Source organism: Sebastes fasciatus, chromosome 3 (assembly GCF_043250625.1).
Source record: "Sebastes fasciatus isolate fSebFas1 chromosome 3, fSebFas1.pri, whole genome shotgun sequence".
Lineage (NCBI taxonomy): Eukaryota > Metazoa > Chordata > Actinopteri > Perciformes > Sebastidae > Sebastes > Sebastes fasciatus.
In genome coordinates, this window is record NC_133797.1 from 35,013,452 (window position 1) to 35,026,102 (window position 12,651).

General features: G+C 43.4%; 2 protein-coding genes across 3 annotated transcripts in view; one reads left to right on the forward strand and one right to left on the reverse strand.

The window, feature by feature from the left end:
* LOC141764893 (sphingosine kinase 1-like) overlaps positions 1 to 5,131 on the forward strand; it is a 46,888-nt gene extending 41,757 nt beyond the window's left edge. The window contains exon 5 of the mRNA XM_074630571.1: positions 92 to 5,131. Coding sequence (XP_074486672.1) covers positions 92 to 983 — 892 coding nt within the window. The 3' untranslated portion in view covers positions 984 to 5,131. The remainder of the gene's footprint in view (positions 1 to 91) is intronic.
* Positions 5,132 to 8,548: 3,417 nt separating this feature from the next.
* ube2o (ubiquitin-conjugating enzyme E2O) overlaps positions 8,549 to 12,651 on the reverse strand; it is a 39,140-nt gene continuing 35,037 nt past the window's right edge. Inside the window, exons 21-23 of one of the 2 annotated variants that reach the window (XM_074630573.1) lie at positions 11,930 to 11,987; positions 9,980 to 10,805; positions 8,549 to 9,625 (exon numbers count right to left, since the gene is read on the reverse strand). In XM_074630573.1, the coding sequence (XP_074486674.1) occupies positions 9,598 to 9,625; positions 9,980 to 10,805; positions 11,930 to 11,987 (912 nt within the window). In that variant the 3' untranslated portion in view covers positions 8,549 to 9,597. Of the gene's footprint in view, positions 9,626 to 9,837; positions 10,806 to 11,929; positions 11,988 to 12,651 lie in introns of those variants that run through there. The other variant, XM_074630576.1, reaches the window with a different exon arrangement.

Here is a 12,651-nt window from a genome sequence, read left to right on the forward strand (position 1 = left end):
GGTCAATGTCTAACCTTAACAATGTCACAAGAGTTTCCCCTTCTACACGCTACCCTGTTGTGACTAAATCTCTCCTCCTTCGCTCCTCCAGAGCCTCGCCGGTGTACAGTGAGGAGCTCCTGGTCAGCTGTGGTTTCCTGCTCTGTCAACGACTCGTGGCCCACATGGACCTGGTCTCCATCCACCTCCCCTCCAGCCCTCGTCTCTTCTCCTTCCTCTCGCTGGCCTGGGGCTTCGTGGCAGACGTCGACATAGAGAGCGAGAAGTACCGTCACGTCGGAGCTGCCCGGTTCACTGTTGGCACGCTGGTGAGGCTGGCTTCTCTCCGCGTCTACAAGGGCAAGCTGGCCTACCTGCCCGCCACCGAGGACTACAGCGAGGAGGAGGAGGAGGAGGAAGGTTTGGGAAACAACCTGACACTGCATTGCAACAATCAGTCTTCCTCCTTGGCTCCGGCCTCTCAACCATCCACAGACTCTCCCTGCCAGAACACCTTCCACAACTCCTGCCACTCCAACAACTCCCTCAAAGTGAGGAGGACGGAGAGCACGCCTTCTCGAAACGCCTCCAAGGCCCTGGCCGGCCCGCTCGACTCCCTGTTGCCACCTCTGGACCAGCAGCTGCCCAGCGACTGGGTGGTGGTGCAGGAGGAAGAATTTGTCCTCATGCTGGCCATGTACCAGTCCCACCTGGCGGAGGACCTGATGGCAGCACCAGGCGCCACCTCAGATGACGGCGTCATCCATCTTTTCTACGTCAGAGCGGGGATATCCCGCGCCGCGCTGCTGAAGCTGTTCCTAGCTATGGAGAAGGGTGCACATCTGGCTACTAACTGTCAACATCTGGTGCACGCTAAGGTGCGGGCGCTCAGGCTGGAGCCGTGTTCGCCCAAAGGGGTCATAACAGTAGATGGAGAAGTGGTAGAGTACGGGCCGCTGCAAGCTGAGGTACACAGAGGCCTGGGGAGATTAATCACTGGATGAACAAACATCGCCACCAGCTTTCATCTCCGCTGTTAAAGGCCCACTAGACACATGTTCAAATCAGAAATGCACAGGTACAGGAGCAAAGAAATGGATGTAAGACTCGTTCACTGTTATCTGCAATGTTTTAGCCTCTCATCGGTACACAGAAAACCCACGTTTCAGTAAAAAATCATATGATATTACGACAAACAAGTGCCATGTATGGCGGTCCAAAGTGTTCATTATTAAATAACTCAATATCATGGGAAGGCGTATAAATAGCACAAAATTATAAGGACATTCGACGTGTCATGAGAACGCGTTTTTGCCCTTTTTACGTGTCATTTTTACGTCATGCAACAAAACCACAGTGACAGCCGCAGTTAGGTTTAGGAAAAAACATCATGGTCGGGCTTAAAATAAGAACATAAACATAACAACGTAACAGAAGTATGGAAAAAAAACGACAACACTTTGGGACACAAACATCGGTCTCCTGCTTGAAAGCCCTGTGTTTGTTGGACCCATCCACCTCCTTTCCCACCCACCATAAGCAGTCTTTCTTACATTTTTATGCTACGTCACTAGCTCTGAACGTAGCATATTTACACGGATGCGTTTACATTCTAGTCAGTCCAGACTACACGATGTACAAATGACCAAAAGCAAGAAAGACGTTTTTATTGCACGTGAAATGACTTGCGATTACCGTGTCAGTCAAACACCATTTCTGTGACGAGGCTGTAAATAAATGGTAAGACATAATCATATTCATAAGACAAGATACATAATATAACCATGAAATTGAAACTGATACTAATACATTTTTCAAATTGTTCTTTCATCCCGGCTTCTTTTCACAATAAGAGTGTTTATGACAGGTGTTTCTTATTTCTAACTGTCCTTTTTACACGTTTGTTTTTTATTTCACAACACAATATTTCACAAAGTCTTTCTGTCTATCAAGACCAACAGGGCAGATTAAATTATGATAGATAGATAGATAGGTAGATTGACTGCTGCTTTGCTCTGTTTAAGTGGAGAGACAAAAGACTTTATGACAGAGCCTTCTGAAATAAGATATTTTTTATGGTGCGCACAAAATAAAAGGACTTCAGGGGCTCTGTATTTTTTAACAACCTTTTGAAAATGGACATTTTCAAATAAAAAATGACCCAAAATAAAATATCATTGTGAAAAGAAACAGGATGAAATTTAACAATAATGCGCTGAGGTTTTAAAAAGCATTGAATTGTTTCACTATTCCCGCCTCTATTTATTTAATATTGAACACTTTTGGCCTCCGTAGCCACGGTTGAGCTTTCTGTAGACACGTTAACATCAGTTTACAGATCCAACTCAAACAGGCACACGTTTCATCATCTCACGATGGAGTGTTTGGCCTCCATGTGAAGTAAATCCATCTTTATCCTCCAGTATCTCATCGTGTTTATCGCTTCTCTGTGCTGAAGCTGACGTATCAACCTGAATTATAGCTTCCTCTGCAACAGGAAAGGGTTGGATTTATGCCTTCATGGCTCCTCTGCAGTACGTTGGAGACTGCCATTGCCCCAGTTTTAACAGAGCTGATCGGGCTGTGTGACTGTTTATTGACCACATAAAGACCACATAGCATGAAACATCAGTAAATATAACTATTCATATTTGAAGAGAGAAGAGATTTGTAATATTAAATGATAACAGTAACAACAAAACCATTTGAGAAATACATTTACAACCATCATTCATGTAGTCCTGGTGGTGGTTCCACTGCCAACGTCGCCATTTCGCCAAATCTCATAGATTGACATTAAAACCTTCTCAAATAAAACCAGATCTATCTGCATGACTAGATCCCTCTAGGGCTCATAGAGGAAATATTTTTTGTAATTTGGGTGAACTGACTCTTTAATTCACCTTCGGTACATTATGTTTGGTGGTCTTCTTCTTCTTCTTTCTCTTCTGCTTTCATCCATCCATCCCCTGCTTTATCTTCTTCTTCTTCTTCACTTCCTTCCTCCCCTCTTCTCCTCTTTTTCCTTCCTCATCCAAACACTCACTTCTTCTTTCTCCTCCTCCTCCTCTCCATCACCTTCGTCTCTTCCTCTCCTTTGTTCATCTTTCTCCTCCTCCTCTATCATTCTCTCTCCTCTTCTTCTTCTTCTTCTTTCATCCATCCATCCGCTGCTTTAAGTACTGTAGTCCCAGGCCTGAGTGTCTCTGGTCCCAGCTGCTATTCACACACACACACACACACACAGGCCGTCCTATGGGACATTTATTAATGATCATCACCTAGGTGTCCTTACCATTGCGCTTTAAGTCACATAGAGGAAAAGATGACTGAGGCTTCGGCCTACACGGGCAGTAAGGCCTGGTTTTTAAGTGTGTTTTTAATTATGATCCAGATCTCCAGTTGTGGAAGCAAAGAACTGAACTCTGAGTAGCCTTAAACAAGATTTTAAGGGGGTTTAGCTGGTTAAAACAGCACTTTGGTGAGTGTACATGGAGAGGGAGGAGGAGGAGGAGGAGGAGGAAAGAGGGGGGGAGATATATCGACTTGTTAAATGCTGCATGAGGTAGGCGGCGTTGTGTTCCTGACTGGGCGCCCTTATTCTTCCTCCTCACCACAAGAAATCATTGGGGAGCATTAGCAAACTGTCCTGACGCTGAGGGAAAGAGAGGAGGACGTGTTGCGGTTCATTTCACCTCAAGGCGAACACACACACACACACACACACACACACACACACACACACACACACACACACACACACACAGTGACTGTAAAACTGTGGCATCAACAGAATCAAACCATTTTACTGACCGTCATGTTTGTTGTTTTAATCTGTACTGTTAAGACTTGTGAGAGACCAAAATTTATTTATTCTAAATCTTTTATATGTTTTTGCACGATGTATAAGTTTGTTGCCAACGCCGTTTTGAAGCCTTCATGGGACATCGAGGTCGATTTTCTGTCATTTAGTTGGTTTAAATTAAGTCATGAAGGACTCTAGAGCTGACAAGCTACAAGCACATAAGATGGAAAGAGTACTTGAAGACACGCTTGTTCCACTTTAGTTTGGTTGTTGTTTAAGGGGACAAAATATGGCCTATAGCACCAAAACGTGACGTTTAGGTTATTGACTGTTAAAAAGTGGACATACTGTTTGTCCAACACAGTGTTTCTCCAACCTTTGACCCATTAAAATAAAGCTAGTATGTATATTTATAAGTTCAACCAAAGAGAGACTCATTTGAAAACAATGTAGGGGCCTTAAAGATGTAAAATGATCCAGTAATTAATGAGAAAAACAAGCAGAAATATATTTTTCCATTGACCCCCTCAGATTTTCCTTTGTTGGGAACCACAGATCTAATATAATAATAATAATGTTTTTTTGTTTTTTTCTACACCACAGTGCTACTGACCACTTCCATACATTTTATTTTCTATGCAAAGTCAGGTTTCTTGTGAGTGATGCAGTGGTCCTTATAACTGTTTGATGTGCCTTGACTGTGCTGCCTGCCAGTGGTGTGAACAGGGTGGTGCATTCACTGACTTCTCATTTGGAAATCAACTCATTTCTCATCACAGTTTAAAATAAAACTTGGAGAATGGGACAGTAAAACATCTGTCAGAAACATAATAGTGGCACAGTGCTGTTTTGACTTTAGAGACTGTTAATGCTGTTGCCATGGTGCCACCTTCTTCATCAATTACCACTTGGGAGATCTTCAGCTTTTCACTAAGGAGAAGAAATTGGAGCGACAGCCTTCAGCCTGAATCCAATATTCTCTCTGTGGTGTCGGTGTGATTGAAAATCCAAATGAGTTCAATCAGACGGATACATTTTGAGATGATGAAGGACCTGATGAAAGAAACTCAATCCATCTTGACTTGATTTGCTGTTTACGTCTTTACCTGCTGCTTCTCAAACTTGTCTTGTGTGTTTAAATGTTTATGGTGAAGGGAAAAATAGTTGTTTTTATTTTTTTGTTTTGTTTCTGGCACACTGAAGATTGAATGATTGATTCTTTATTCACAGAGAGATCTATTTTTCCATTAGACAAATGTCTGTAATTTTTCTATTATCAAATCAAACATTCTGCTGGAGTGTTTTTGATTGGAAAGAAAAATATAATAAATAAATGATGACAAATAACGTGTCTGTGATTTGTGTTTGTGAAACATCTGATTTTCGGGGAGACTAAAGTGACGTATTTCTTTAACTGATGACAGTTGACAGAGCAGTTATTGGCCACAGTTTAGGATCATTTTGGTGCAAAAGTCACAATCAATATATATGAATATGAAAAAATAGCAGTCAAAAAAGAGAGGTAGTTGCGTGCTATAATATAAGCCAGGAGCAGGATAACCGATTCAAAGCTTCCTGCCACAACAGATATTAATGCTACAGCATGATATACAAAACATTACAGGACACCATCAAAGGAAACCTGTGATGCTTTTCTGCTGTCAAACATACTGTGGCCGCACTATTGTCCAGCCGTATTATGACATATGATAAAAAAATTTAAATGTAACAAATAAATATTGGATCACAATCAGTGGGACTGTGCAGAGCAAACTTTTTACTAATAACAATCACCGCTAGGGGTGTAAGAAAATATCGAAAATATTGAGTATCATGATATTGTTTTGTGATACTGTATCGATTCTCACTATCGCTTCAAAGATTAATTCAGTCGATAACACTTTCATTTTAATTAGGTGATAATTAGCAAGTTACCTATTTGAAATTAATTACCCCAATATTTATCTAAATTTATCAAAATTACTTTATTATAAAGATGATTTAATAATTACATTCTGCTATTTCCCAAGAGCGGGTAATTTATTTAATTAATTTAATAATATTATACATTTAATTTATTAGCAAATAACTTATTTGAAATTTCTTAAAAAACTAGTAGGTAACTTGCTAATTATCACCTAATTTCCATGAAATTTGCCGACAAATCTTGCTGAACAAAACGTGTTAAGTATCATAAACTTGTGTTTGCCACAGAGTTTATTTTCTGCAATAATCCAAAACTCAATGGAACAATCCCAACGGGTTTGTGTCGAGGGAACCGGGGCGATGCTAACTTCCTGTTTGGCCTACAAATATACGTCATCCCTGCAGCACTCTATATTAAGAAAAGGCTTATCTGTAGTCGCTACAACCGCTAACAGGGATATAAATAAATATAAGCCACAATGTCACTATGGTACTGCTTGCAAAGTTTAATACATCACTATACAGTTGTCTTAACGCAACAAAAGTAAACCATTAAAAAATTTAATCATAAGTACAATACACACTCAGCATTTTGTACATAATATGCCCCAAGCATCCACGTGACTTGTTAGAACTCAGGTTTGTGTTAAATATATATACTGTGTGTATTTATATATATATTTTTCAATATAGTCATGACATCTGTACAGAGGGAATCAGGCTACAAATCATAACTTTATTTCATTTTTTTTTTTTTTTTAAATATATCAATAACAGGCCACTGTGGAAATGTAGACATCGTACAGTCAAGTCTTGTGTGTAGCCCGTTTCAAAAGGCTTAAAGCAACATGTTACATGCTTTGGCTGTAAAACAAACTTTCTCGCAGTAATAATCATAATAATAACAATGGTTTTAAATTTGAATAATATACACACATACACAGAAAATTGTACATCATGTGCTTGATATCCTGCCAGATTTTTTTTGCTTTCGGGTTCTAGCGAGATAGCTTCACATTTTCTGTTTCTGATGACATGAGAAAGAGGGCGAGAGACGGAGCATGGTCCACACTCTGTACGTCTCCAGACCATTGAAAACACATTTCTCCAAGAATTGGGACATTTTTACAAACAGCAGCAAGTGGGTGGGGGGGAGGGGAAAAAGAAAGAAAGCAAACAAGGCTACATGCTACAGCTACAGCAGCCGGTGAGGAAGACAACACGTCTTCCTCTGTAGCATTAAAGGCAACGAAATTACGATGGCGAAGTCAAATCCAAGGAAGAGGACAAAAATGGCGTGGACGCCCGATTGCCACATCTGGTACAGGAATGCCAGTTTTAAGAGTCGCAGGTGGGGAAAAATGGAAGACAAAGCAAAAGAAAATACCCTCATTCACAACCTTTATTTTCTTAAGTCTCTTGAAAAACTCTTGGCTCATGTTTTTTTTTTATCCTCTCCCAGCATCACTCATAGTCTCAAAATGTGCTCTCGCATTCAGAAAACACTCTTCAGCATCAAGCTTCTTTGTTCAAGTAAAATACCAGACAGCCGCAACGCTCTCGTTTATTTCACAGATTATAGCAAGCACAAGGGGGTTTGTCTGACCTGTATTATAATCATAATTATTACAATGATAATATCTTGAAAGAAAAAAAAAAAAAGAGCGATATGTTGGGATGCAGTTATTTAAAAAGATGTAAACAAAGACTGCTCTGATTTCCCCAGGAAGCACGATTGGACCCAAAGGTGAGTTTCACTTTCTTTCACAGTCAATCTGTGGCGGAGCGAGAGTTTCATGGTAACTTGGTGAATAAAAACGTGATTTCTTTCATCCAGATTGAATATAGAAAAGAAGATCACAGACAAGTGATTTCTGTAATTTGGGTAATTTTCTCTCGTCGGGGGGGGGGGGTCAGCAGTCGCCTTCGTGGGATAAGACGCTCAAGTAGGAGAAACAACAACACGGAATAACAGAAATGAGTACAATCAAGCAAAAATAATCATAATATCAACAAACCTTCAGCATCACACTTACTGTAGTTTGTATTATGATGTTATTAAACTCTGCACGTGCAAATTGGAGAGGAAAAAAAGTAATCGGAATACATCGTCGGCTGCAGTGTGAGAGCATAGACTGTGTTTAAAGATGGACTACATGAGACAAAAGTGAAGCCAAAACATCTGGATCGCCCCCCTGGTGGCTGGCTGCAGTATAGCTCATAAAGCCCACCTCCATGTTAGCAGATGGGACATGGGCCAAACTAAAATGTCAAAGTACACGTCAAATAAATGTGATGGTTTCTGTCATGTTAGGTAGTTTTTATTACGCTGATGTGTTCATTTTTCTGATAAGTTTGGTTTTAATGAGTTATTTGATGCTTTACAAAGGGGGTGAGACGTCATGCTTGGCAGCTGTGAGTCTCTCTTGATGACGAGCTGCGGCCGTGCTCGGCTAGCGATTGGTTCGAGCGGGCGATCTGGATACCGCGGCTCCAGCGACCGATCACTACAGCGCACACTCTGGTTCCAAATGATGTCAAAATCTCAAGATATCATCTCCCGTATCTGGGATCATTTTGGCTTCACTTCTGTGCAGTGGGAGGAAGTGGAGACGCGTCGTACATCTTTATATACAGTCTATGTGTGAGAGTTTAAGAGCTGCTATTAAGGAGGAAAACACTGGAGCATGGTTTTAGTGGTTTTTACGTGTGTCTAGGCCTGTTTAGGTTAATGTCTAAAGCGTGACACGAGCAGCTCTGAACACAATGATCTGAGATTATTAAGAACAATTCAAGTAAGGCAACATGTTGACATGAGATGACGGAATGGATGCTGTATGGTTTTCTTTCTCTCCTATTTATTCTTTAAATGTGATGTGGGTTCACCTCCGTCACAAACAAGTGGAGCATTGTGGGAAAAAAATCCGCTCTGACACCTACACTTCAGCCTCAGAGTAAAACGACTTAAAAATGCATCAAAACACCAAAAGCACGAGTTCCAGTTTGGTGATCGAACAACTTTGCTAAATTCTACAGAAAGTGAATGGAACTTTTGTATGTGGCGGCGGCGGCTGTGTTGAGCCTCGACTAGAGCGCACGCGCCTTCACATAGAGCCTGTCGTCCTGTGCCTGGCTGGCTTCTCTACGCACCAAACAGCTACAGCGGTCTGACCTCCGGAGGTGATTCGTATGTAAACTTTGTCACTCGGTGTTTGCTGCGTGGTTCAGTGCGAGTGATTGGCGAAGGAAAATACCAGCGTGTAGTGGAGCTGTTGTGGTTGGCAGTTTTACTGACGTTCAGTACGTTCTACTTGAATATTTTGTGTGTTGAGAGAATTTGGCAGAAAGCGTACAACCAGTGATTTCTATTTAAAAAGAATCCTCCTGGTCGGAGTATTTATACGGCGTCGCCTCTCCCAGACCAGATTGTCCATTCGTTTGTTGTAGTGCAGGATGGTACAGCGATAGTATCAGTAGTGCTACAGACAGCCGCAGCTGACCCAACAGCCAGGAGAGCTGGGCTTTGCAGTTTTTTAGGCCGTCTTTGATCCCGTCCAAAATGCAGCGACGATCACGAGTCTGCTTTTACATTTTTTCAGGCTGATTGAGACGGCAGAGTGGTTTATCCAGCGAATCCCCCACCCGTACGGTGGATGCTGCTGGAGGCGAGGTGGATGAAGAGGGTTCAATGGCACTGATTTTTCATCTCATTCAGTCCTTTTTTGCGTCCACACCGCCTCCATTAAAGTCCCGCCGAGGCCAAAAGAGAAACTTGGGAAGGCCTCCAGTAAAAGCTCCGTGTGTTTACCTGTGAACAGATGAGGGTTCCTGTGTGACTCCCGTAGGTTTGTGCAAATGGGTGAGCGCATGTGAGGTCCGCCCCCTCTTTATCCATCATACTCGTCTGCAGAGACACTGGAGGAGAACAAAGACATTATCAAGTTGCATCCAAAAGGTGCTGCTGTCCTGCAGTCGTGGGTTTGATCCAGAGGGATTATGGGGGGGGAAGGCAGAACATTGTGGAGTTTGGGGCAGCAGAAGCAGTACTACAGACTAAGAAATGTAGGACAAAAATGTGGGCAGTGCTGGGGGCACAGTGCAGCTCTGGAGAGGGGGACAGAAGATTGAAAATTGTAGCGCCCCAGCCCCCAGACAACAGTAATGGATCCTCCTCTACAGCTTGAGGCGGATGAAAAGGTAGAAGAGAAGGAGGAAGAGAGCAGGGAACAGTGCAGAGGTTTGTCGGGGGAACGGCGAGGAGGCACTTACTTGTCCTCTGTGTGCTCAGGGATAGCAGCGGCGGCCAGCGCAGCTCGGTACTGCAGCAGCACACCTCGAACGCTCTTCACAAAGCCCTTAGAGAGCGGGAAGAGTGGAAAGCCGATGTCCGGGTAGCCGCTGCCCTCTGGGAGGAAACTCCGGTAGCTCTTTCTCCGCTTCTTTGGTCGCACCACCGGCTGGCTTCCTGCGGAGCACACCACTGCTCCGCTAACTGTGGCTGAACCTAATTCCAACGCCCCAACGCCGCGGACTACAGAGCCAGCGACCGTGGACGCGCCCCTGTTTTCACCACCCAGAGAGGCGCCCCCCTGGGTGCTGTCGCAGTCTGAGTTCTGGCTCAGCTCCTGCTGAGAGGCCGCTGTGGTGGAGGGACTCAGCCCTGAATCCTCCAGCTCCTCCTCCATAATACTGGGAACTCCCGCTCCTGTGACCCCCTCCTCCCCGGGCTTGCTGGGGCTGCTGTGAGCCACCGCCACGGGGCCCTGCTCGTCCAGGGGCTCCACGGACGACGGTCGGTCTTTTGAGTGTTGAGACCTGGAGGTCACGTGCGCCGCCTGACACCTCTCGGCGCCGTCGTTCAGCTCGAGCCACGTGTCCAGACGGTGGACGAGCCGCCAGCCGTTGGACACAAAGTGCTCCTGGATCTCCTGTTTGAAGACCTCGATGGGATTCTGGAGGAGCTGCGTCATGGACTGGACCATCTTGATCAGGGCCATCTCGTTATAGCAGCGGCTGTTCTCATATCCTTCCTGTAGGCCTCGGTCGCTGTCGAAGCCGGCCTCGTTGTAGTAAGGCTCGTTGACGAGGATAAGGCCTGCAGAGAGACGTGTTACACGAGTTCATTATAAAAGGCGGGCAAACCGCACCAGTAGCATCAGAGTGGTTATTTCACTGTGTGGTGGTAACATTTTAACCAAAATCTGGTGAGGAGATGACAAACACGCACTTCAGTGAATACTGAATTATGCACTTAAAGCTGAAGTAGGTGAGACTGGAGCAAATATGATTAAAAAAAAGTTATTTTTATAAAACGGTCGCTATATCCTGACAGTAGTGCATGAGACAGGTAATCTGAATATAATCATGTGCCTCTGTGTCCTCCGGTGCTCCTAATGGCATCTGCAGGATTTCACAGACCGGTGGAAAACAACCAGTCAGAGCTGATCTGGAGTCTGCCGTCCAGCTTCAGTCTATGAGAACCGACTGTCAATCACTCGCAAACTCCGACCAAACGGTCAAACTAGGCAGCGCTGATCAAATATGAATCAATATTCTGTTACTGTAATGCCTATTTCTCTCCTCAAATGTTTTCAGAAACATCTTGTAGTGCACGGTTTAGCTGTAAAATGAGAAAGTTTGTGATCCGGCAGCCATGTTGAGGAAATACCAAGCACCGCCCACATGGCCAGAGCACAGCCAATAGGAACGCTCTCTCAATGAAATGACCTGTGATTGGCCAAAGTCTCCTGTCACGGCTAGATTTTCTAAAGCCTAAAAACAGAGCCATGAGGAGGAGCAGAAGTCTAGTTTTCTCTCAGAACACTTGAATTACAATATGCTGAAGGGTTATTATGGAATTTTTGCCAAATGATGCCAAAAATATTCAGCCTACTGCAGGTTTAAGTGAATCTGAATTATGCAGTTAAAGACACGTTTAACACACATTAACTCTGAGCCAGAGAGATACAGACTGGGTTCAGTTTGTCTGGCAGGACAGAGTGCAGATTAGTTTTATGGAAGTGGTGTAACGTGTCTGTGTGTCCGAGGCAGATACAGTTAGTTGGTGTGAGACTCTGCACTTGGAGACTTTCTGAGCAAATGAACACATGAATAAAACATTTTTGTGCTGCAGAGAAGAGAAGGGGGAAAGAGGAGTGTGTGTGTGCGTGCGTGCGTGCGTGCGTGCGTGCGTGCGTGCGTGCGTGCGTGTGCTCTAACCTTGTATGGAGATGAGGACTTGCAGCAGACTGGACTTACTGGTCCATCTCTCATTGCCCTGTGGATCCCATCACAACAACAAAAAAGGTAAGACATGATAATTTTCATTATTGATTCATATTATATTTCAAACAATCAATTCATGTTATTTTTAGTTTATAAAAAATCCGTCACAATTCCAAAGAGTCTTCAAATGTCTTGTTTTGTCTAACAGTCATATCTAAAAGATATTCAGTTTACAATCATAAAAGAGACAAACAGCAAATCCAGCCAAATAATATTTTTTTTTGTTGACTTATCGATTCATTGGCGAATCGTTTGTGTGCAGCACCCGACCATTTGCGCTATATTCAGTTACCATAATTGAAATTTTTACACAAAGCTGTCAAAATCGAGGAGTTATGCATCCAGACAGGGAACAGAAACACAAATCTGACATTATGGAAAGAGTCTCGCTCAAGGAGAAGTCTTGTTCTAAAATCTGGCGAGGTGACGTGTTGCCGGAGGAATAGTGGAATACATCCATGGTGGGAACGCGAGTGCCAGCTGGGCATAGTTTGTGTTGGAGAACAGAAAGTGTAGCTTACTGTTATCTTAAAGATTTTCAATGTCATGGCTCAATATTTAGATGATTTCGACAATGTGGACGAGGTCTTTGAATTCAATGGCCGCCCGTATTTCTTTGAGCCAAGAGTGTACGGATATTCAGATTTCACAACGAG